The sequence below is a fragment of the Rhinoraja longicauda genome, chromosome 33 (genome assembly GCF_053455715.1).
Source record: "Rhinoraja longicauda isolate Sanriku21f chromosome 33, sRhiLon1.1, whole genome shotgun sequence".
NCBI classification, from domain to species: domain Eukaryota; kingdom Metazoa; phylum Chordata; class Chondrichthyes; order Rajiformes; family Arhynchobatidae; genus Rhinoraja; species Rhinoraja longicauda.
This window is the reverse complement of record NC_135985.1, coordinates 15,286,236-15,312,936: the sequence shown is the minus strand read 5'-3', so window position 1 is coordinate 15,312,936 and position 26,701 is coordinate 15,286,236. Positions and strand designations below refer to the sequence as shown.

General features: G+C 39.2%; 2 protein-coding genes across 3 annotated transcripts in view; one reads left to right on the top strand and one right to left on the bottom strand.

The window, feature by feature from the left end:
• Window positions 1-1,189: 1,189 nt before the first annotated feature.
• Window positions 1,190-26,058, top strand: lctlb (lactase-like b). The gene is made up of 13 exons (XM_078427074.1): window positions 1,190-1,310; window positions 3,674-3,834; window positions 4,680-4,767; window positions 6,283-6,392; window positions 8,964-9,092; window positions 10,772-10,867; window positions 11,324-11,378; window positions 13,185-13,346; window positions 14,269-14,543; window positions 17,400-17,526; window positions 18,753-18,952; window positions 20,790-20,853; window positions 25,946-26,058. Exons 1-13 carry the CDS (start codon window positions 1,190-1,192, stop codon window positions 26,056-26,058), a joined length of 1,701 nt encoding a protein of 566 aa, XP_078283200.1.
• The window catches only part of zwilch (zwilch kinetochore protein), a 53,109-nt gene continuing 43,278 nt past the window's right edge, over window positions 16,871-26,701 (bottom strand). For both annotated transcript variants that reach the window (XM_078427072.1, XM_078427073.1), the window contains one exon: window positions 16,871-16,989. The gene's annotated coding sequence lies outside the window, so the exon portion shown is untranslated. The remainder of the gene's footprint in view (window positions 16,990-26,701) is intronic.

Sequence of the window (26,701 nt, the reverse complement as noted above, 5' to 3'; positions counted from 1 at the left end):
TTTACTTTATTTTTGGACTGTACGGCTGCAGGGTGGATTTATTCTGAGTTCCTGGTATTGGTGTCATCTCCTCATCCAGATAAATGAAGAAAGGTTAACAGGTAAGATGATGATTTGTGGCAGTCAGTCTTTCATTAATCTCATTTGCCAAACTTGACTGGATGTGTATATAACACAAATGATCATTGCATTAGGAATTCATTTTTTCTACTTGGTCAGCACAGATTGAATTAAATCTTAAACAACCAATATTTTATCTGTTATACTGATAGGTGAAGAAATAATGCCGAATTGATGTCATCAGATGAACATTAGGAACACATTGGGACTTGCAAAACTTGTATCTGGCTGTTTAATGGCACAGAAGGAATTTTGTGCTGAGCAGTTTAATATTTAATATCACAGTAGATTAATAATTTGCCATTTTCATAATATGTCGCACTAAAAACAGTTGTGCAATTTATGTGTTGAAAGAAAAATATCAAAAAATAATAACATTTTAATACAATATTGTCTGGTAATCAACAATGTGATATCAAGGTGATACCTTTAAATACCTGTGCAAATGTTCAACATCAATAACTTGGAGACTTCTGCACTCAACAAATGAAGGAAAGAGCCCAAAAGCTGGATTGTGGTTTTCTGAATGGAGAATCCAGTCTGAACACAAATTCAGTAAATGCTATTTCAATTACTTGGATGACGAGGATGCCGATTAATATAATGCAAGACAAAAAAGACATGGTAGTGCATATCTTTGATACTTGTGCCTGTGGTAGAAGCTATGATGGTTAATAACCAGCACTCGTTAATTTTGTATGGAAAACACAGCAGAGAAAGAGATCATTCAGATCAAGTGCTCACTCATGGCGTCACATTCTCCCCATTCATCTGATCCCACCATCATCTCCTATTTCATCCCACTTTGTACGTTTATTCCTTTGGGGAGAAGTTCCACGTTTGCACTCCACATGTTTTCTCTTCATTTATCAATCAAATTAATTCAGAATTTGAAAGACCTGTCAGGTTATCCTTTAGCTTTCTTTTTACAATGAGCTCTTGCCCATGTGGTATGTTTTTCTGAGGCACTCTTCTACATGATTGTGTTGTACTCTGTGTGTGGACAGATTGTGGAGAGGAGCTGTCATCGGGTGCTAGGTAACGACACTGGACTGATAAAGGCTGAAGGATGATGCAGCCCCTAGTTCTGCACGGAGGGCTGCTGCTGGCGCTACCTCTGTGCCTGACTCTGGACTTTGACTGGACAAAAGATCATGGTGGATCCTTCTACTATGGGACTTTCCCTGCTGGTAATTACATTTAAGGACCCAAGTGGAGCTTGGAACTAGTGCAATGTATTAAATTACTCTTAATATTTTTAAGATGCTGTATGATTAAGGTATGAGTTTTATGGTCAGAACAAATCTATCATTACAGAATGTTCATTTCTGGTCACTGATCTAAAAGTTTAAGAAGAACCAAGAAAAATAATGTTGGTCCTTCTCAGTTCTGGAATCTTCTCATTATACCAGATTTGTGGACAGTTTATTGACTTTATGCAATATAAGAATAAACTGATCTTCTGATATATTCTCTGTGTCCAATAGCTTCAGAATTGTTACCAGTTTAGAACAGGCCAATGTTTGGTACCAGAAGCTGGATTATATGCATCACATTATTTTCAATGCCAAAGGACTGTTGTCCCCATAAGAAACAGCATGTGCATTTCTCTTCTAAGTTGACAAATCAAGATCCGGTGAAAAAATCTATCTGCTTCATCTTCCACCATCCCGATGGTCAATTGATACAACAATAACAGAGTCACTGAGTACACCGATGATTTATTAATGAGTCCACAACAAATCCAGGCTAGAAATGAATAAAGCCCCCATGATACGTAGCTTTAGGAACTGAAGTGATTCCAGAAAATAATTCAACTTTACATTAACGTTCCAATATCCCTTAATTCATTACAACCTCAGAAACTAACTAATCTGAGCCTCAAACATGCAAATGACGAAGCACCAATTGTATGGTGCTGCAGAGAATTCAAAATAAATCACTACTCAGCTCTCTCCCAAATAGATGACTATATACCATGAATCCATGATGTCTACTTCTGGATTTCACAACCAGTGGACATGTCCATCTGTCCAACTCTCCCAGGATCTTTTATTAAAGCTCTCTTGTTCTTGTGTGCGTCTATGTGTGAAGGCCCATTGAGTGAGCATAGCCCTTAGGAAACATTAGGTCCAAATACATCTGCTATCCCCTGTACATCCTCTCAGATTATTCATGCAGAATCTCAAAATGTTATTTCCTTTAAGAAATATATCTAATTTGCATTTTAAATAATAATTCCTTCCACTTCCAGCGCTGTTTGTGGGAGAAATGTTGGCTTCAAATTAAATAAAGTCTTGACATTAAAAATTCCAACTTTGCTTTCAAATTCCTCCAAGATTTTGCCCCTGCTCACCCTGAGTGGCACACATCCATCCCTGTAAACTCTGGTGCTACAACTCTCTCGGATCTCTGTGTTCCCTCAACTCTCACAGCCTTCCAGTCAATGTGGATTTTAATCTCTCTGTCAGTTACTTGGACACCAAGTGATTATGATTATTATTATGATTTTAATCTCTCTGTCAATTACTTGGACACCAACCCTAACTTCTCTACCTCCCTCTCCTCCTTTCATGCTCCTTAAAGCACAACTCATTGGTTGACTTTTAGTTCTCTCTCTGCCATCTCCTATTGTGACACGCCTTGGATGTTTTACTATGTTCACGGCAGACTATACAAATTAATGAAGTCCCGTGCAGCTGCAGATCTTGTAACAGCATGGTTAGTCTGTTTCTCGTCTCATACTGGACCAGACACAATCATCTCCACACCAATAATTTCTAAAATCACTTCAGTTTGTATTTGGAGCTGAAAGTCACGCAGTACAATCTTTAAACGTTCAGTGCTGCAGCATTTCTGAACAACATAGTGGGGCAGCAGGTAGTTCTGTTGCTTCACATCTCCAGTGACCTGGGTTTGATCCTGACCTGAAGAAGGGTCTCGACCCAAAACGTTACCCATTCCTTCTCTCCAGAGATGCTGCCTGACCCGCTGAGTTACTCCAGCATTTTGTGTCTACCTTCAATTTAAACCAGCATCTGCAGTTTTCTTTCTTACTGATCTTAGCTCCGATGCCCATGTTCTCTCTGTGACAATGTGGCCTTTCTCTGGGTACCCTGGATTTTTTTCCATGTCTGAAACTCATAAGAGTTGTTGAGTTTATTGGTCATACTAAGTTGTCCCAAGTGTAAGTGGGTGGCTGGTGAATTAGGGTAGATTTCAAGGCGAGTCACGTTTATTGTTATATGCACAAGTGTGGTGAGATACAGGTACAATGAAAATCTTGCTTGCAGCAGCATCACAGGCATATAGACTCGGAACAGGGATGTCCTGCAATGTATGAGAAATAATCATTACAAGTGGAGAATGGGATTTTACTAACAGCCAGCATAAGATCAATCAGATGAACGGCCTCCTGCATTGTATGGCAATGTGAAAAATACCAAACTTTAATTAATCTTATTTTGAAACAAATTGGAATATTTCCAAGTACCAATCAATGCACAAATATATTGTTGTGAAACACAGCATTTAAGTACTCTATTGATTTTAGGTTTCTCCTGGGGTGTGGGCAGTTCGGCTTACCAGACAGAAGGAGCTTGGAATCAAGATGGGAAAGGCCTCAGTATCTGGGATGTTTTCACGCATAAGAAAGGAAAAGTATTCCTGAATGAAACAGGGGACTTATCCTGTGAAAGCTATTATAAATTCAAGGTAAGAACACAGAATATGGGTTTGTGTTTCCTTAAGAGTTTTTCACATCTCAAGGTATTTTGCAGGCAATGAAATGTTTAAGGTGGAATATGGTGAAATACCATTCCATGACAGAATGGGTATGATGGATCACCCACTGTCAATCAGGCCTAATGACCACTTTATTCACAAAGTGCTGGAGTAACTCAGCAGGTCGGGCAGCATCTCGGGAGAGAAGGAATGGGTGACAATGTCTCTCCCGAGATGCTGCCCGACCTGCTGAGTTACTCCAGCACTTTGTGAATAAATACCTTCGATTTGTACCAGCATCTGCAGTTATTTTCTTATACTAATGACCACTTTACTGAGAATGAGTTGATGTGCAATTCTATATGCAACTATCCTCCATCGCCGTATTTCTGTTGAAAAAACCTTGTTTTGATTGCCTAACCGAGTTAATCCTACTTGCCTGCACCTGGCCCTTATCTCAAACCTTTCCAATCCATCTACATGTTTGAGTGTTTTTTAAATGTGGTAATGTATGTGCCGCTACCATTTCTTCAGGTAGCTATTTCCAAATGTGCATCATCTTTTGTGTGAAAAATCTGCCCCTCATGACTCTTTTAAATCTTGCCCTCTCACCTTATACCTCGAGCCCTCGGGAAAGATTTTGGGCATTTACCTTATCTATGCCCCTCATGATATTATAAACCTCTACAACATAATCCTTCAGGCTCTTATGTTCCAGGGAAAGAATTCCTAGCCTGTCCAGCGTTTCCTTGTAACACAAATCTTCTACACCCAGTAACATCTTCATAATTTTCTTCACGCATGCAAAGCCTGGATAACACCTGATTTTATTACAGGAGGACATTGCCTTGTTGAAGGAGTTAAAAGTCAATCATTATCGCTTTTCTATATCCTGGCCTCGAATCATACCAACGGGGATAAAAGGTAACATCTCTCACTTTACTGTCTTGCTGACAAAAGGGCTCATGGGAAGGGAGTCAGCCTTCTCTGAATGCTAATAAGCTAATGTTAATGCTGTCAGAAGTGAGCAGATTCCCTCCTTGTTCACAGGGAGAAAATGAACTTTAGCATAATCTTTTGTTGCATCCACAACATGGTTGGCAGAGAGTGGAAGGTTGTCAGGCCGGGTAAAAGTTCTGGGACTAAGCAGGTATTAAGTATTTTTACTTTATAATACAAAACAATTACAAGGAGTTATGGTTTGCATTTCTGGTCGCCGCATTTTTGACAGGATGTGTAGATTTTGGAAAGCAAGTATAATAGCAATGACTAAAAGGCACTTAGAGAGACATGAACAGGGAACTGAGGGATATAGACCATGTGTAGGTAGATGTGAAGTTTACATTGGTGTCACGTTCGGCGCAAAGTTTATGGGCCAAAGGGCAAAGTTTATGGGCCAAAGGGCAAAGTTTATGGGCCAAAGAACATATGAACTCATATTCATATGAGGTCTCTCTTTTCACACTTTTTGGTTTGGAACCCCCTTTAAACATTGTCCACATTGCATTTGGCCTCAGTCACCCTGTAATGGAAGGGAAAGAAGCTGTGCGTTTGCCCCACAGCTGTGACAGACCAGGCTTGAAGAACAAGGATGGCATTCTGCTAAACAGCAGTCTTCCTGGCAGCGATGTTACAATAGCAGCTGTAAGAGCCCAGCCCACATCCGCCTGACAAAATGGGCCAAAGTCTATTCACCTTATCAATGCCTCTCATAATTTTATATACGTCCATTAGATCACCTCTCATCCTCCGACACTCCAAAGAAAACAATCCACGTTTGTCCAACCTCTCCTTACAGCTAATACCCTTTAATTCAGGAAACATCCAGGTGAACCTCTTCTGATCCCTCACCAAAAACTACACATCCTTCCTGCAATGGGGCGGCCAGAACTGAAAGACACAATTCCTATAATTATTTTGTATTAGTAAGAAAGAATACCTGCTATGCCCACCACTTTAACCTTAGCTGACATCCTTCCACTCTCAGCCAACCTTGTACAAATCTATGGATACTGAAGTGTAACTAAGGATTATACGAAGGCGGTTTTCTCTCCCTGTTTCTGTGCTGTGAGTTATGAGGATAAATCTACCATCCCGAGTGAGATCAGTTTATAGCTGTATACCTCCGTGATTGCTAAACTTGCTCATGCTGGGATACTGTCTCAGTATTAAAAATTCTCTGCTGAGCAATGACATCTCCCAACCTTTCTTCCCCACCACATCAACTCCCAAATCTGATCTCCGGCACTGCCCCATACAGTAGTCTAGCAGTATTAATACTACATAAAAGTCTTGATATAACTGTGGGAGGAAGTCCTCGCTTATAGAGTCCACACCCTAGGAAGGTTACAGTAGAGTTTTACAAAGATTGTATTTCCAAATAAATGTTTGATTTGTACATTATAGATAATCTATTTCTTATTTTTCCAAATTCTCTAGCCGAGCAAGTGAATGGCAAAGGAATCGACTATTATAATGAAGTGATAAACACCCTACAGGAGAACCAAATCCAGCCCATAGTGACCCTGTACCACTGGGATCTTCCACAGGTCTGTACCAAATGCTTGGATGTGATTTGGGATATACTGGTACACGTTTCAGTCAAGGGGCTGCAGTTTCATGGAGACAATAAACTCAACCTTGCCTGTAGTGTGAGAACAAACAAATAAATGAGTGCACACTGACTCTTCAGCTGAATGTCAGTCACAAAAAGACAACAATTATACACTACAGCCACATCCCACAGATAAATAAAAATAAAAGAGCATAGGCCTCATCCATGGTTAATTTTAATCTGTGCAGGAGGGGACTGTTATGTTCATCCTAAGGACCATGACTTTAGAGAAAGTAGTAGTGTCACTCAGAATATTGTGATGCTACAACCCTGTCTTAATCTACTGAATTCTGTCATTGCAACCCAAAATTATTACAATCTTTCTCAACAGGGGCATTTGCAAGGGTGGGGTGGAGAGAATGGAAGGGGGGAATCGACCATCTCAATAATCATTTAAAAATTCAATATGATTGTGAGCATACATTTGTCCATTTACATCAGAATGCATATATATGCCTCCACAAGATGGCAAATCTGAATTTCTGCACTCAGAATTTTTGTGAAAAGTCTGGCTTTATTTTATCTTTTCAGATTTGGGTACTTGTGACCAACTTTAACAACTCTGCTACCACTCTTCCCACCACAGACTGAACGACCAGGGACCAGACATACTAGCTCTAGTACAGCTGTGTTACACACGGGTTCCTGTATTACTATCGGACTAGTGTCTCCACCTATCTGAGTAGGGTTCGATTACTTTGGTTGTGCAGAAGTGTAATTAAGAGATTTAATATTGACAATAGACCAGGATTCCTAGTTCTGTGGTGATATAGGATTTAACATCTCTGAGGTTGAGAGATTACAGTGGCATCAATGTAACAGCTGACATAATACGCTTGCTCCCTACCCCTATCAGTAGAGCATGTCCTCATGATGAACTTGGGGTCCACATGCTGACAATCTAATGATCCATAAAGTTCGGTGACTGATCAGGTCAATACCCTTCTTTGGCTGCAATGTCTTTTAAGGTAAAACCCTGCCAGTTATTAACTGATTTAATTGTAACTTCTCCTTTGACATTACACTAACTTTCACATCTGAAACAGGATTTCAGACCAGACTAACTTTGCTGCCTGATTTAAAACTGTATCAAAGCCACAATTTGAATTACATTCTCATGGCTACACTCAGCTTCAATATGTAGTCACAATTGTTTAAGATTGGAAAATACAAAATGTAATCTATTCCCACCACCTGCTCTCTCCTTTTGACTGCACTGCCTTTACGTCAGGGATTTATTGGAACTGATATGCAACTTGAACAAACGGTCCCACGAGACACAGAGGAATTGAGATTATAATCATTCTGTTCGGATGTTAACTGTTGAAATGCTCTAACAATATTTCTTTTGGCTCAATACCTTTGATTATTTAATATTTACAAAGAAGTTGGGTATGAAACCAGCCTTCTTGGAATTATTTTTATTACTGTCAAGAATTTCATTGTCTTGGAAAAGGAGTTCAGAAAATAAAAGAGCTGTGTGAATCTTAGCAAAGGCGTCTCTCCATCTCTTTTCACAGCCTGTACATTTATGGTTCTCTTAGGGAATACTGGGTTATTAAAATATTTTTTCCAATTTCTGTGGATGCAGCCCACAATTTCCTTTACTGTACAGCCACCTGGCCCTTTTAATGTAAGTACAGTAAACCATCATTATATTGGACCATGTGTAATTGTATAAGTCGTAGAAACAAACAACTGTAAGTGCTGGAGTAACTCAGCAGGTCAGACAGCAACTCTGGAGAACATGGAAACATGGATAGGTGACGTTTTGGGTAGAGAACCTTTTTCAGACTCTCAGTCTGCAACTGGGCGTGGATTCCAGGTGAGTTGATGGCCCGGGCCTGTTGGCCAGAGGAGAGGCGAAGATTGGTGGAGTCGTTGGTACCGGCCTGCAGGCAGCTGGAGTGCAGGTAAGGATCGGCAGCAGCAGGCACGACCTGAAAGGTGCCTAGAAAGCTGTGTGGGCCGGCAGAGGCAGCAGTAGGTCTGGTCTGGAAGCGGCCGGGCAGGCCACATGGGGCCAGGGGTGGTGTCGGCATCCCAGCGTAAAAGTGGCTGGGAAGATGGTGTCGGCTGGGGGGTGGTATCGGCAGCCCAGCCTGGAAGCGACTAAGGGCGGCGTTGTCAGCCCAACCTGGAAGTGGCAAGGGAAACAGTGCCTGGAAGCAGCTGGTGATGGCGTCAGCAGCGCACCAGAAAGCAGCCCGGCCAGGGAGGCGGTGAAACTGGTGGTGATGTTAGCAGTCGTCAATGGGTCCACCGCTATAACCAAAATCCGTTTTAAGGTGGTCCGTTAAATACAGTACAGTTTGCCATGCTCTTCCTCCAGATACCTTCTCCAATTGATCTGTTTATGTCTGATGACTGGCTTGTTCTTTTTGTTCATCTAAGGTCATCTAAGCCCACTAGAAATTGGTCTGCTCTACAGCGTGTTGGAAAGAGAAGCAATAATGCATTAAATGGCATTTTAATCTCATTTCGTCTTTATCTCTATTATTTTTAGGTCCTCCAAAATAAATATGGTGGCTGGCAGAACAGTAGTATGATTAACTTTTTTAATGATTATGCCAACCTGTGTTTTGAGAAGTTTGGTGACCGAGTGAAACATTGGATTACTTTCAACAATCCTTGGGTACGTTTTATGTCATAATGCAGTTTGATTAATTAAACATTAACTTGTGGAACGCAACGCTGGGAGATGAGAGGTATCAGTCACCAATTGTTCAGCATTGATACATTTCGACTCCAGTTTTCCCTAAAAAACTGTGCAAGTAAGCCTTTTAAATAGGCACCTGACTGCACAAATGGAAGGATATGGATCACATATCCAGGCAGAGCAGATTAGTGTAACTTATCATCGTACAGCATAGACACTGTGGGCCAAACTGTACTGTTCTATGTACACGATAAGAGTTATTTTATTTGTATCTGTTCTAACAATGCAACACTTCCACAATGCACAATTGTATATATGCTCTCAGTTGTTTGTTTATCAGCAAATTGGCTCTGAGCTCTCCCCATTAAAAAAAACCTCACACTTGTATGATTAAACATTTCTCCATTTTTATTGGATCAAGTTTCAATCTAATGTTAAAAACTTGGTTCTCTATGATTTGGTAGCTTGATACCCCATTGCAAAGTGGCCACACTGTTCCCAGAAGGAACAGAAGACTTGCTTTGACATAGGAACCTTTTCACACTGCTGATGTGCAGTGACATGCTTTGTTTTGGAAACATGGTAACTACCTTTCATACTCAAAATGTTGAGTGCTACCATGTGTTCAGAACTCTATTTGAAAGTAACAACTAAAATTATTGAAAATGGTTTTAAAATAAATATTAATTATGATGGCTTGAGACCATTTTTTTCCAACTTTACTTTTCTATTATATTCAGTTGAAGCCCGTCTCACGATATTCTCCGAGGTGTTTCCATTCTGTTTCATATATTAATTGAAAGCATAAGTAAGAAACAAAATTAAAAGTATAAAAATTGAACCATAGGATCTAAAATTAATTAGTTCCAAAATATGATTATTTTTGTGAATGAATTAGGCATAATTCTCGCCAATTCAACCAACTGTTTATGATCTGTAATGCGATATCCTCGCCGCAGGCAGTGGCCTGTGTTTGGTTATTTACCAGTTTATCCCATGTGTTGTGCAGGCAAATTTAGGAAGAATTATCCTGGGCAATTTCTTTGTTAACCCATTCGTCCCACCTCTCAAGCTCTACCTCCATTATTGATCTCCCTCCCAATCTCACATGAAAATTCTATAACCAAACATAGAGTCATAGAGTGATACAATGTGGAAACAAGCCTTTCGGCCCAACTTGCCCACACCGGTCAACCTGTCCCAGCTACACTAGTCTTACCTGCCCATGTTTGGTCCATATCCCTCCAAACCTGTCCTATCCATGTACCTGTCTAACTGCTTCTTAAATGTTGGGATAGTCCCTGCCTCAACTCCCTCCTCTGGCAGCTTGTTCCATATACCCACCACCCTTTGTGTGAAAAAGTTGCCCCTCAGATTCCGATTAAATATCTTCCCCTTCACCTTAAACCTATGTCCTCTGGTCCTTGATTCACCTACTCTGGGTAAGAGACTCTGTACATCTACCCATTCTATTCCTGTCATGATTTTATACTCCTCTATAAGATCACCCCCCAACTTCCTGCTCCCCGAGGAATAGAGTCCCAGCCTACTCAACCTCCAACAATTTCTACTCCTCAGGAGCATTTGATAACAGTGGAATAAGTGGGATATGTTTGGACAACCATCAACTGATGCTTATGTATTTTATATTGTAGTCCATAGCTGTAGAAGGATACGAGGTTGGAAAGCATGCCCCAGGGTTAAAGCTGAATGGAATAGGAGGTTACAGGACAGCACATAACATTATTAAGGTAAGTTTCTATATCAAAAAATTATTTAACAATAAAATAAAATGTCACTGTTATTCTCCAATCAATTTGCATAAAACAAAATGCAACAGACATGAGGAATTAATCAGTTTTGCCAGTGGTTGAGGCCAGGACACGAGCAGCACATGCATACTTAGCCTCATAGGTTCTGCCATATACCGTACAGGACCTCTGGCAGTGCAGCACTGCCTCAGTATTGCACCAAGGCATCGGCCAAGCGGGTTCCCACAATGTGGCCTCAATCCATGACCAAGGCCGAGGGTCACCAATGGGAGAAGCCTTACTCACAACATTCTGATGTCCGGTTTTGGAGGAAGGGTTTTTTTCTGTTCCTTTTGGTGGGCGAGACAGCTGGACATTTTAAATAAGGTTGTGGGGGAGGAAAATGTGAAGAAGCCATGATTTCAGTAACACTAAGTGTTGACTTCTCTTTCACAGGCCCACGCGACAGCTTGGCACACGTACGACAGACTCTGGCGCAGTCGCCAAAAAGGTATCGATCTCTCAAAAATAAGGAACAAGCCTCGAACATAAAACAAATAAGTAGCACAGGAGTGAACTGGAACCTCTGGTGTAAAGTATACTGCATGATTTGACTACTTTCTGCTATATAGATCAACAGAGGGTGATGCATCATCTGTTTCAAGTAGGATTTATGAGACTCAAGCTCCAGACTCAAATAATTCCATTAGTCATTAGAAAGGTCTAAGTTCAGCACATCTTGATATATTTCAGTGAGTATTAATGACTGAGCAATTCTGTGGAATTATGAAAAATTGTGATTATCCTCCTTTAAATTGGGGTTAAGGAGAGGTTTTTAAAAGTTTTGTATTGATGAAAGGATTAAATTAACTAACAACCATCCCATGGACAAGAAACAGAAACCAGAGAGAGCACAGATTTAAGGTAATTAGCAAAAGTACAAGAAATAATAGTATGGTATTTTATGCATGTTATGAATGCACTGCCTGGAAATGTTGCAAAAGCAGAATAATACCATGCACATGTAAATATTACAGATAATTAAACTATTTGCTAGATTATGGAGAAATAAGTTGGAAATAGAACAGCTATCAGACTTTTAATGCACATTACCACAAAGGGAAATGCTTCATAATTCAAAATAGCTAAATACTACATTTGCATTTATGTGCTTGCACTCAAAATAGAGTATCTTCAACAAAACAAAACATCACAGAGATGCTATCATCAAAAACCAGAGTAGCAATATGTCCAGGCAGGTTATCAAAATTCAGTCAGTTTTAAGGAGTGTCCTAAAGATGAGAAGAAAGATAAAGAGTCAAGGAAGGTCTTTCTGAACATAGGGCTCTTGTGGTTGAAGGATGGCAACAATGCTGAATGAGTGCCAGGATCACTGAGTCTTAAACATCTGGAGACCTAACACGATGGACTTTATCAAATGGCTTACCAAAATCCATTCAGGCATCTACTGCCTTTTCCTCAACGATGTCATATTCTTAAAAAACTCAATCAAGTTCGTAAGACATGATCAGCCGTGCCATGATAACTGCCCCTGAGTAGCCCATTCTCTTCCAAATGTGAGTTAATCATATCCCAGAGCTTCCCCACTACTGACATGAGGCTCATCATCAAATAATTTCCTGGATTATTTCTATTTCCCTTCTTAAATGGGTCAACAATTGCTGTTCTCAGTTCACCAGGACCTCCTTGTGGTGAGAGAAGATACGAAGTTCATGTGTAGGAAAATAACTGCAGATGCTGGTACAAATCGAAGGTATCATAAAAAGATCTTCATCATGGCCCCGAAATCTCCTTGCTTGCCTCTCCCAATAACCTGGGATAGTCATGGAACTCCCTCCCCAATAGCACTGTAAGACCACCTTCAGCAGAAGGATTGTCGCAGGAGAAGGCAGCTGCTCCCATTTGCTCAAGGGCAATTAGGGATGGGCAGGAAATGCTGGTCTTGCCAGCAACACCCAGATCACGAAAAATAAATGAATGCAAAAAGGAATCTTAGAAAGTATTCAGGAATTGAAAAGTCGCATTTAAGCAGTTAAAGAGCACATTGGGAATCAAGAAGCTGACAGGCCAGGAGACTGCATAGGATAGTACATGGTTTAGCCCAAAACATAGCAAATATCAAAGCGAAGAGATCTTGACCAATGGAGAAAGAGAACAAATGGTGGTTGAGGATATTGTGGATGATCTTCACCATCAGGAACCATTTTGATTTACAAAAATCACAACTGAAACATATATATTCTAATTTAAAAGACTATTCATGTGATACTTATTAAACATTCTTTTAATATTAAAGGCATGGTGGGTATTTCCATCACAAGTGAGTGGGGAGATCCAGTTGACATTACAAGCCAGAAGGATATTGAGGCTGCTGAGCGATACATCCAATTTAATCTTGGCTGGTTTGCCAACCCTATTTTCAATGGGGACTACCCTCAAGTTATGAAAGACTGTATTGGTAAGTATAAAGTAATAGGAGGGAATAAAATGAGTGCACACTCCACACACACAGATGCATACACACATACGCACACAAAGCCTATACAGCAACTTAACCTAACAAAACAAAAAACTAAAAACAGAGAGTAAATTAATCTGTTTAGACACATATAATTCTGATTTTACAATGGATTATTTAGGGGTCTAAAATGCAACCAAGCAAATGTTACAGAATGTATTTTGTTTTCTGAATGTAGTTTAAAATGGCACCGATTTTGCAGTTCTTTAATTTCCCCTGTTTACTACTGCTTTTAGTAGGTCAAGTGGAAAATGTGACCCCAAAAGTACTGCAGTATGGATGTTAATGCCATCTGATTTAGGCCTGGCTTTTCTTAGGCAGGCAAAGGCAGAGATTCACCATATCATAACGACATGCATGAACAGTGGATGGCAACTCATGATGTTACAGCACCTGTGTCTGCATCAGTTAAATAATTTTGAACAGGAAGCAAAAAAATCCAAAAGTGGTAGATGGAAGGGATTCACAGATGCATTGCCTGGGAAAGATACATTGTCCTATATAGCATCAGAAAATGCATGTATAAATTCTTTTCATGCTTTTATATATTCCACAGGGTGCCAATGGAACAGTTTTTCTTCTTGTCCACTATCTACTCTGCTTGTCAGAATTATTTCCAGCAACTTATATTGCATTCATTCCTACCCTTTCAATTTAATAAAATGTGAAAGATTTTGATTGAATCTGAGCCATGTAAAACTATTTTTATGAAGACAATGCAATTCATTCCTACAACAGACAAATTCCAGGACAAAATGGGGCCAAGACTTGGGCAAATTTAGCATTGGAGCCAATGGTAGTGTTCAGAACCTCTAATCTTTGAACTAATTCTAAATAACCATGATGTTTACCCCATCAACAGGGAGAAAAAGTTCACAGGAAGGCCTGGGCAACTCAAGACTGCCTGCCTTCACTCCAGAGGAGAAACACTTCATCAAAGGCACGGCAGACTTTTTTGGGCTGGGTCACTTCACAACCCGTTACATCACTCACAAGAATTACCATTACAGCAAGGGACCGAATTATCACACTGATCGTGATTTAGTGGAACTCGTCGACCCACAGTGGCCAGACCCAGGATCCGAGTGGCTTTACTCAGTACCCTGGGGTTTCAGAAGGATCCTGAATTTTATAAAGGTATTTACTACAAATCGGTGATGCGTAATTCAATTGGTTCATTTGGGAATCGACAAATGATTTACATTTATTTATTTCATGATCCCATGACTTGTAAATGTACTATAGGCCAAAGTGCTCCTTTCTCAAACCTGCCATCAGTTTGTGCATAGAAAGTCCAACAATCAACAATCTGATGATAACTACACCATCTACTTTTTTACTGAGGGTTAAAATTTGGCCAGGACTCAGACAGAACACCTGCTGCCCAAGAGAATCAGATGGCATCTTGGTTTAATGTCTCATCTCAGTACTCTACTTGAATGGTCGTCAAACTCTACAGTAGGAGTCGAATGTACAATCTGTCAACTGATCCAAAGACAAGCCTGAAAATGTTTTGCAGTGTTAACCTCAAGCCACAAGTATTCAACCTTTAGCCTTCACCCAGTAGGTCGTGTTCTAGTCTGTATTGTATGTGGGCCAAGTGTAACATCAAAAACCTGAAAACATAATCGACCACTGTGGCAGTGTGACATCCGAACATATCTTGTCTTTGGTTGAGACATTAAACATGAGCCCATCTCTCAGGAAGAAACAAGAAACCCCATTGCAATACTTCACAAATAGTGTTCTCTCAGTTTCCAGGTCTATATTTATCTCTCAACCAATTTAACTCTTCCTCAGATTGCTGATAGTGGGATCATAGGACACACAAATGGACTGTTTTCAGTATCATGGCAGAAAACATTTAATTAGCTGTAAAGCACTTTGAATAAATTAATTTGAGTTATTAAATATGCTACACAAATGTGTCATATCCTTACACCTACATAGGCTATTGTTTGTTCAGCACTGTATAACTTTACTCTGAATTAGTACTGCTGACCTGCTAAGCCAGAGTGAGCACTCACCAAGGACATTATTAACTCTGATCTGTTCCTTCGCACCAGTTTGCTCATTACGCTTTCCAGCCTCCAGTTTGCATTGTCAATCCATGGTGCATTAGTCCACCTTCAGAGAAAGGCTTATTAAAGATTAGGAGCTCAGATAGGATGGAAACTTCCTGCAAAGTGCAACACCAGTAAATACTTCCCTTCACTGAGCACAAAGATAAAACAAATCTAACAACGAAAGAATTTAACAAGCTCTACCTCAGATTCCTATCCTGAGAGGAAAGGTGTGAGACATTAAAAAGGGTCATGAAAAGATTGATGAGAATATTTCTAGGAATGAGGTTCTACAAATTCAAGGAAAGATTGGAGAAATTGCAACTGTCCCTTTCCAGCAGAAAAGATCAAAGTATATAAAATGATGAAGTGTCAGGGCAGAGTTGATAGTGGGAGGATGTATCACTGTTGAAGGGCCCCGGGAAATATAGGTTATGGGCATAAAATAAGGGAGAAGGCACGAGAGAATATTTTTTGTACGTAGCGCGGTTGGAATCTATAGTGCATTATCTGTAGATGTGGTCAAGACAGGTCCATATCGTCTTTGGGGTACTGCATATATTTAAGGGAAGGAAAAATTTGCAAGGCTACAGAGAAGAGGTGGATAGGAAGAGGTGGAGAAGGAATTAGTGAGCTGCATGTATGTATGGCAAACAAAAAATAGCACAATTTCTGAACTCTATTTTGTTCCCTTATTATAACAGTTGGGTTCATGCTGCATTATGGAAGCATGAGAACAAATATACCATTAGTTTTGAAAATCTTCTTAAAAAATAAGTTTCACAGCCTCACCCAGCCTCATCCTGTTGCCCAGGAAGATGGTGGTCAGCTATCCCTGAGCCACTCTAGTCCTTTTGGTGGAGGTACTCCCTCAGTACTTTTGGTAGGCAGTTCCTTCATTTTAACATTCTCAAAGATAATTAAAGAATAGCAACGGGTCCAAAATGGAGTGTGTGCAACTTAAGAGGGGAAAGTGGGATTCCATCCACTAGATGGAAGTGTTCGATTTAAAAACAGAAATGGTGTTGAACTCAACCAATCAAGCTGCATCTATGGAAAGAGTAACCAGTTAATATTTTAGGTTGAAGACCCTTCGTAACCAAAACATTAACTGGTTTCTCACTTTACAGATGCTTCTTAACTGGCTGAATTCTTCCAGCATTACCACTTTTGTTCCAAGATCTTTTGGGTTGTCAAGATCACAAGATTGGGGCTGAAGAAGCCTCATCCATCTGCCACCGTATCAGACGTGGACAATTTATCCACACTTGTACCGGGAGTCATTACACAGACTCAGATGCAGGCTTCTAACTGAAGCTCTGGAACACCATACCCAGCAGCATTTTTAAATCACAAGGAAGTTTAGAAAATATGTTTTTATTAAAGGAAGCAGAATAAACAGCATGAAATACATAAACAGCAAAAATAACAGAAAGTTCCAGGGAGACATTTCAAACATTTAATTGTGTTAACATAGATTTGAGGTGAAGGGTATGTGCAAGCTCCTGCGATAAGTGGATCTGGAAAAAAACAGAAAGATTGGTCTCATAAATTGCATAATATTTGTGGAAATACTGACTTTTTGTGACTCCTCACCCTAATTATGATTCAAAGGTGCTGAACAAACAAATTACTTTCCAGTCATAAACACCATACATAGTTGCGGGAATTTGCACACAGCAACTTAATTTGTTCAGAAATCTCTAGCTCTTTGTTAAAAAAAAAAATCACACGCATTTAAAACAATACACGATGTGATAGTTCACTCCAGCAGAAATGGCTTATTTAACAATGCAAGATCAACAATGCAAGACATGTTCTCTTTTCTGTCATGCCTGGCTTTTTAAAAAAAAAGTCAGGATGAGTTAGACTAACAATAAGGGAATGAAATTTTTGATTTGCAATCCTTTTTTTTTCTGATTTGTTCCAGAGTCGATATGGTAACCCTAGGATCTATGTGACAGAAAATGGAGTGTCGGAGAAATGGCAGTGTACTGAGTTGTGTGATAAGTGGCGAATACAGTACATGAATAATTATGTTAATGAGATTCTTAAAGGTAGGTCTTCATATCTAAATAAGGCATTTTCCATGATAATACATTAAACATGAATTAATTGCTATTGTTATTCCCTCATGGGAGTGAACAAAAATTAGACGGCAGAAATTTGCTTTTAAATGAAATTTGGTAGTCTGCTGAAGGTTAGTAGGGACAGTGTTGCAGCAATTAGTACATCACACCTTTGGTAGCCTGGATCCAATCCTGATCTCGGATACTGTCCGCATGGAGATTGCATATTCCTGCACTTTCAACGTGTGTTAATTGCAGAAATAATTTAACATTTTGGTACTAATGCCTCCATATATCTTGCGTATTTGGAAGTTGTTATGAAAATTTAGTGGCAAAAAATTATTTAAATTATACAGATTCTAAATAAGCTGAGCAACATAAGAATTAGTAGTCCATTCGACCTTTCTGAATTTGCTTCATCATAATCTTAATTGATCTCCCTCAACAATGCTTTCCTGCACTATCTCCTTATCCCTCAACTCCCTTTGTATCCAGAAATCTATTAAACTCCTCAGCAAGTGGAACCAACCTGTATTCAGCTGTCAAGGCCGACAGGCATTTTGTCAGTTTCAATGAGATCACCTCTCGTTCTTGTGTGAGGATACAGACCCAGACCACTAAAACTCTATTCTTAGGGCAGACTTGCCATGACAGTGGAGAGGCAGGTGGTAGCAGTATTTGCTCCACATTGTTCTGTAATCAAACAAAATCCACCATGCAGCAGATAGATTTAAAAAAGATGAGACAGGAAAAGAAAACGTGGGTGAGCATGACAGAGGGCAGCAAGAAAAAAAGGAACATAAGAGTGAAGATGGAGAAGACAGTCAGGGCGACAAAGCAGGAGGAGAGGGAACTGATTTGATTACAATAGGCAGAGAGAAATGATACCGAGATAGGAGAAATGGCTACTTTTCTCCTATCAATAAATAAACATCCGCTTTTATTTTTATATGCTGCAATTGAGAACATCAATCCTAATAGCCTTTTTGAGAAAAAGATGATTTGTAGTTATTTTAATATCATCCAACCAAAGCAAACAACATTCACGCTGGTTTGGACATAAACCTTTTTTTTCTGACTGAAACATTGCTGTTTGCATTAATTGAATTTTTCTTTATGCAAGTACTCATGAGATCATGATGAGTTTCCAGCATTTCCTGATGCTGTCTCAAATCTTTATGTTTATAATCACATGTGGTTTTGAAACATTGCAGCTGTGAAAGATGGTGCTAAAGTGAAAGGTTACACATCCTGGTCACTGCTGGATAATTTTGAATGGGATGAAGGGTATTCAGAAAGATTTGGCCTTTACTACATTGATTTTAAAACCAAACACAAGAGAAGGTATCCCAAGGCTTCAGTTCAATATTACAGGAAGATGATCAGCTCCAATGGATTTCCCAACCAGAGAGAAGTGAGTACCACAGATTATTTAATTGACAACGATAATACTCACTTTTAGTGATTATTTGGGTCTATTATCATCATCATCATCATATATATACAGCCGGAAACAGGCCTTTTCGGCCCTCCAAGTCCGTGCCGCCCAGTGATCCCCGTACATTAACACTATCCTACACCCACTAGGGACAATTTTTACATTTACATTTACCCAGCCAATTAACCTACATACCTGTACGTCTTTGGAGTGTGGGAGGAAACCGAAGATCTCGGAGAAAACCCACGCAGGTCACGGGGAGAACGTACAAACTCCTTACAGTGCAGCACCCGTAGTCAGGATCGAACCTGAGTCTCCGGCGCTGCATTCGCTGTAAAGCAGCAACTCTACCGCTGCGCTACCGTGCCGCCCTAATCATTTAATCATTTAATTAAATGATTAAGCCATTTAATCATTCAATTGTTCCTCCTCATAAAACGGATTCAAATTTGTAAGAAATAAATTGCATGGAATTTAGACTCTAAATATTTTATGCAGAAAGCTGATGACTGTTCGCAAGAGATAATCAACAAGACAATAGAAACAAATAAAATGGGAAACTAAGACAAATGTTCAAATATAAACATTAAATCCTTAAGGGATTGGACAGGCTAGATGCAGGAAAAATGTTCCCGATGTTGGGTGAGTCCAGAACCAGGGGTCACAGTTTAAGAATAAGGGGTAGGCCATTTAGGACTGAGATGAGAATTTTTTTTTTCAGCCAGTGAATCTGTGGAATTCTCTGCCACAGAAGGAAGTGGAGGCCAATTCACTGGTGTATTCAAGAGAGAGTTAGAGAGAGTTCTGAGGGCTAACGGAATCAAGGTATATGAGGAAAAAGCAGGAACAGGGTACTGATTCTGGATGATCAGCCATGATCATATTGAAAGGCGGTGCTGGTTCGAAGGGCCGAATGGCCTACTCCTTGCACCTATTTTTTTATATTTCTCTAAATCAATGAATGGACTGTTGAGAGAGCATCAGCTTTTGAAACTAGCTAAATGTGCTGGCTGTGCTATTGCCCATGTTGCTTAACTATCCCTAATTCAGTAACACTGATTCAGTGCATCTCGTGATGCTTTTATTTTTCACGTTGAATAAGCAGTAGAGGAGAAAGATATTGACTTAAAATGAAAAGGTAAGTGTAGAATGAAAAACTTCAATGTGCATTTCACTCCTATAGCCTTAGTAAACATTTTATCTATTTTATGCCTGATAAAAGGTAATTAGATAACACTGGCATGAAATTAAAGAATGTACTGATACTGAATAGATCAATACTTAGTATAATTTAACAATACAGTAGTAGAACTGGTGACTGACAGCTCCAGCAACATGAATTCAATTCTGACCCCCAGTGCTATCTATGTAATGTCTGCTTGTTCTCCCTGTGACCTCTTTGGTTTCTCTCAGATGCACCGGTTTCATCCACATTGCAGAGAATTGTGAGTGAGCAAGTGAATTGGCTACTATAAATTGTCCCTCATCTATTGGTGGTAGAATTGATGGGGAGAAGAGGTTTCAAGGTAAAAAAAATGGAGGAATAAAATTATTCAGAGCAGGCATAGTCGATGGGCCAAACGGCCTCCTGTACTGCAAGAAAATGTAGAAATTCCTATTCCAAATCCATCAGTATTTGGATTTGATGGATCCAAGTTTAAGAAACTCCATATCCATCAGTATGAGCATGGAATATTATCCGATTCCAGGAAACTGGCGACCTCTCGTGTATTGTTTACTATAACATTGTTTTTTCTCCCCTCGGCAGCAGAATGTTGGTGATTAAACAAACTTTCCACTTTTCTCTGGGTAGATTGAAAACTGGCTGCGTAAGGCCGCTGAGACATGCTCAACCACCAATGCACTGCTTGCTGCAGGTAAGTGAACATTGTCACAAAGGCATTTAGAAGCACATCTGGAGCAAGGCAATAAAAGCCCATCAATGTCTGCTCTAGCCAGAGCACAAATGCAGTAATTATACCATTATCTTTTTTTGGGCTGCCTAGCTATTGATACTTCACCTCATGGGGAACAAAGGTCCCTCTGCCTCTTTGCAGAACACAAACAAGTGATATTATCTATATACCTGTATTACTAAAACTCTGTTTGATTGTTTGTTTGTCGATGCCTGTGATATAACCGTATTTTTGTGCCCCGTCACACAATAGCGCGACAATTTTAGGACCACCGTATTCACCTTTATCCTGGGGACACTGTCAGGTAAATGGAACTAGTGTTGATGGATGAGTTGGGCGGGAAGGGCCTGTTTACGTGCTACATGACTTTATGACTAACTAAAACCAGTATTGTGCAAACTGGATGCAGAGTTACAGATGTAGTTTAACTAAAAATGTGTTCACAGAGCTGGCATCTCAAAGAAGAAAATACCATTAAATGTACATTTATCCCAGGACACGTTAATTCAAAATAGTTCATGTCTGAAGAAAATGTTCTTACAATTTAAGTTATGGAATTAAAAATAGTCCTATCTATGGTGTGGTGCAGTAGTTAAACTGATGAACTAGCTAGAGACCAGATTAAACCCTCTCAGTTCTGGAATTTGTGGATGTTAATAATCTGAAATTAGGAGAAACTATAACAATGACTACAGGTCCTTCCCAGAAACTACCCGCACACAAAAATTACAGGTCCTCCCCAGATTACGGACCCGTGAGTTTATGTACTACCCTTACATAATGTTGCGAATCAATGTAATCATGCTAAGTAGGATGGGCAAATGAGGATTTGGCAGCTCAAACTGGGCATCTATGAGGTGGGACTTTCATCAGCAATAGAAATATTCGGTACTCCAATCTTTAACCACATTGCCTAGCACACCCTCATTCTACTGTTACAATCAAGCTGTTATTTAGGACAATTGAGGAATTGCAATAAATATTGGCCTTGCCAATTCCCCTCTGATCCTGCAAAATGAATAAATAAAAAGAATAGAGCAACAGTGTAATCATTTTTAATGTTAATCATACAAAGGGCTGAAGTTAAAAAGTCATGGAGTCAAACAGCCTGGAAACAGGACCTTCGGCCCAACTTGCCCACACTGACCAACGTCCCATCTACACTAGTCTCACCTGCCTGCGTTTGGCTCATATTCCTCCAGACCTGTCCTATCCATATACCTGTCCAATTATTTCTTAAATGTTGCAATAGTCCCTGCCTCAGCTACCTCCTCTGGCAACCTGTTCCATACACCCACCACCCTTTGTGTGAAAAAAGTACCCCTCAGATTCCTATTAAATCTTTCCCCCTTCATCTTAAACCCATGTCCTCAGGTTCTTGATTCCCCTGCTCTCGGCAGGAGACTTTGTGCGTGTACCTGACCGATTCCTCTCATGATTTTATACACTTCTACAAGATCACCCGTCATCCTCCTGCTCTCCAAGGAATAGAGTCCAGCCTGCTCAACCTCTCCCTATAGCTCAGACCCTCAAGTCTTGGCAACATCCTCGTAAATCTTCTCTGTACCCTTTCCAACTTGATAACATCTTTCCTTTAACATGGTGCCCTGATCTGAACACAGTACTCTGAATGTGGCTTCACCAGTGTCTTATACAACTGCAACATGACCTCCCAACTTCTATACTCAATATACTGACAAATTAAACCCATAAACAAATTGCAGACACTTGGCTTCACGGCACTCTTTCCTGGATATGGCCAAAGGCAGAAGAGCAATAAGACGTTTTGGTTTGATTCATGATATTTTGTTCTTCCATGTTATTTTGGATGTTAACAATGGCATCAGAAAGATTCATAACCATTTTTGGGGGGAAACACAGCAATTAATTCAGTGCAAACCCTCCCGATTAGAAACTATTGCAAAGGTAATACGAAAAGTTATTATCTGCAGAATAACCCTGAAATATAGATTACGTGGACGGGGAAACAGAAGCATGGCAAAGCTTGATTTACTCTATCAGGTTATGAATAACTACATCAGATGACTTGAATGATCAAAAATAAGGTTTGCACTGGGCAACAGAAAAGTTGGGTAACCGTGAATGAGCAAAATGGCTGCCTAGGTCAAGTAGATATTCCGGTACCTTTACGAATTGACTGTATTAAGAAATTGTCACCACTTTCTCTACTCCAGTCAACAAAATGTTTCATAGATCTACACAAATTATCAGCAGTGAATTAAATCTATTGCTTTGACTCCAAACTCCAAATAAAGCATAAAGTCAAACTATAATAATGAAACAATGCCACTATCTAGATGGAAAGATTTAATTTGCAGCTACCATTCCTCTAATTGCAAAATGAAGATAGCCCATTCACAAAATGAACATATCCCATCTCATTAAAAATTATGAGAATAAATGAAATTTGTTACAACGAACATCATCAACCAATTAGAAATGGAACTATTTAAGTTACTCACTTCCTAGCAGTCTGTAGCCTTGTTTATTTTGGCTTTCAGTTACTTTATAATCAGTTCACATGAGGACAGGCAAGATCATAGTTTTTTTTTTCTCCTTAAAGGGACCATAAAATCTAATGCACACATCATGTGCTGCAGCGTTAATTTTAAGATAAAGATTTTTGGGGTTCAAAATAAATTTAGCTTTCCCCCTACATCAAAGCATTTTGTTAAAAAAAGTTAATGTTTTGAAACTCCATTTATTCCATTAATAATATACTGGCTTATGTTTTACCACTGCATTCTTCTGATTCTACTACAATTTACTTGAAATAAACACGACAATACATACATCAATAATTAATATTTTGAAAAAGAAATTCTACTAATCCCAATACTATTAAACACACACACACTACAGAACATGTTGCACCACTCAAGGTTATATTCTGCATACTAATTTCCACAAATACTCGGTTGATCTGTGCATCATTTTTTATAGTAATTTTAAAGTGACACTGACATCACTATATTTAAAATTACAGGAGGGGATAGGAGGACCACTCATGGGCTAATGGGTTCTTTTCTGTTTGCCCTTTTCAGCTGGAAGAACAGACGGAACAAATGAGAAGCAGGCACATTTGCCAACAGTTTGGCCAGTGCATGATGAAGTTTAGATATTAAGGGCTTGATGTCATTTTTTTCAGTGCCATGATCAAATCTTGAAAGCAACAAAGAAAGATGTGCACATTAGCCTTTTAGGTTACAAATCATGGCTAAAATAGGTTGAGATTACTTTGTCCTTTCGTATTTACAATTTCTCTAAAATAATCGCATTGAGCAATTATTTTGAAAAGTTGTGCATTTTGATTTTAATGCTTTCCCATTTAAAATATTATATTGTTTTAAACTAAAATGATTTTTTTCTGGTAGTTGAGTTGTTTGGTTTATAAAATAACAATATCATATAGCTTTCAAATTCTTGGGCTATTGGAATATAGCAGCAGGAGCCAGTTGGCCCATTAAATCCGTGCCACTTCTCATAGCAAACCCATTCTTCCCCCAAAAACTTATTTCCCTGCTACATATTTTCTCTCACAAGTCCATCAACATCTGCCCTTCCCCTCCCTCTGCTCACCTCAGTTTCTCTTAAATCTACACAAGCGAAATTTAAAGGAGCCAATTAACCTACTGGTATGTCTTTGGGATGTAACATGCAAACTGCATACAGACAACACCAGGCTCAGTACCACAAAAGTGCCACCTACAAAATGAAAAAGCTGAGAAACTTGCTGGGGAGAGTGGGAAAAGCAAATCTACAGCTGGCAAAAGCTAGAATAAAGTTTTCAGAAAGGGAGAAGTGGTTATATATTGTACAGACAGTGAGGCTGACCAGATTTACTTCCAAGCCCTAAGAACTTCAATAAACAAAATGAATAAATATGATGGACAGAGAATTACGTGAGGTTGCATAGATCCTGGTTGAGATGCAGGGAAGGAGAAAAGTAAACCCACAAGAAAGATAAGGAGGGTGCATCAGAAGACCAAAATGTCCATGATAGAAAGAGTTGGATTTGTTGCTCTTGATGAAGCAACAGAGCCAATAGACCTGGCGGAAAATACAGATGGCACCCATGCTACGAGCATTCAGTTATCAGAAATCTGCCCTTACAAAATTCTCACTACACAAAAATTTGAAATTTGGAATATAACTTACAGAATTTGTAAAAAGTATATAAACATTTTTTTTTTCACCTTGCAATTCTTAACTTGTTTGCACATTACTCAGTTTCACTTTATGGAAAATTTGACACGGGCCATTTTCTAGGAACACCACTGCCCCGTAATCCAGAGTTGCTTGTTTTAAAGAAAGAACAGATAGATGGTGGCTATGAACTGGGTCCAGGCGCCCGTGGTAGCAAGATATAAACAAGCTCAATGGGGAGCATGTGAGAAAGCATGCACGGGTCTTTAAAAGGGGAACAGGGATTAGCCAAGAAAAAAAACATAAAATGGCAATGACGACTGTGAGAATAGCTGACCTTTTTAAGTGATTGATTCAAAGATATTTGGTTACATGGACCCGAGTCGGAGAACTAGAAATGGCAAGGGACATGCTGAAGATGCTTTAATACAAAAAGGTTATTAGCTCAGTATCTCTCATGTTTTGCTGAAATTTACACGCACAATCCAAATACATTAATAGGAAAATAATCAAAGATACTTTTGAGTGGTTTCAAGATATAATTTCTATATTCTCATGACATTACTACTGGAAAATGATCAATGTCTTTGCTCAAACTTCTAACCTGTAAACAGTTCAAGGTTGTATCTCTATCTGTACCTTATGTTCTTCAAAGGAATTTAATGCTTCATTTATGAGATCTTGCCATAAAAAATAGAAGAGCACAACACTGTCGTCAATATTCTCAGCAAAAGATGTAACCCAGTTTTTATTAAAGATAAAACGGGTACATGATGAAATAATTTTATCACATATTAAATAAATTCACTTGATTTATTGTAATTAAATTATTTCTCAAGTAATTGAAAAGATTATTTGCATCATGTCTTCTTGTTTTGACTTTTAGATCCTCTCATCAATCATATGGAGATGGTGACTGAGATTGTAGTTCCGACCGTGTGCACCCTATGTATACTCCTGAGTGCTATTTTACTGATGTTCCTACTTCGGAGAAAATGAAAAACGAAGATTGTTGTTGTAGTATACAAGAACCAATATGGATGGCTAACTATCTTCTACTTCTTCCGCAAGTTTGTTGAAATAGAAAAAGTTAACAAAAAATGATTTTATACTTCATTAGTATCAAGTCCAAAGATACTACTTGTTTTATTGCCAGTGAATGAGATAGTAAATCTTGGAATAGTAAAACTGTTTTTGAAACAAAATCATCATCCAAACCTGCAATTAATATTCCATGACTGAGGTAAAGGAGCTCACAACAGGATAACTGGATTCTCCTTCCAATTGTTCCTTCCCTACTGGGCACCGTGTGCTATGCAAACCCATATTAACAATGATTCAGTACAGATAAAAGATAATAAATACTATACCCTATGTCTCATCTTAAAAATTCAGACCCAGTTCCTGCAGAAGAACAATTTTGACTTTGGCAACATTAAAAGTTGCAAGAAGCAATGTTCAACAAAGTATAGTGAAAACAATATTACTGTGTGCTAATGAAAAGAGCCACGCTGAATAAATCAGCCCTTTCTTCAGTGTGTCATAATGAAGACTATAACAACCTGGTCCAGATGAAAATATAGTAAATAATGAGTCAAAAGGCAAGTTGAACATATGATTTTTGCACGTGAATCACTAACCA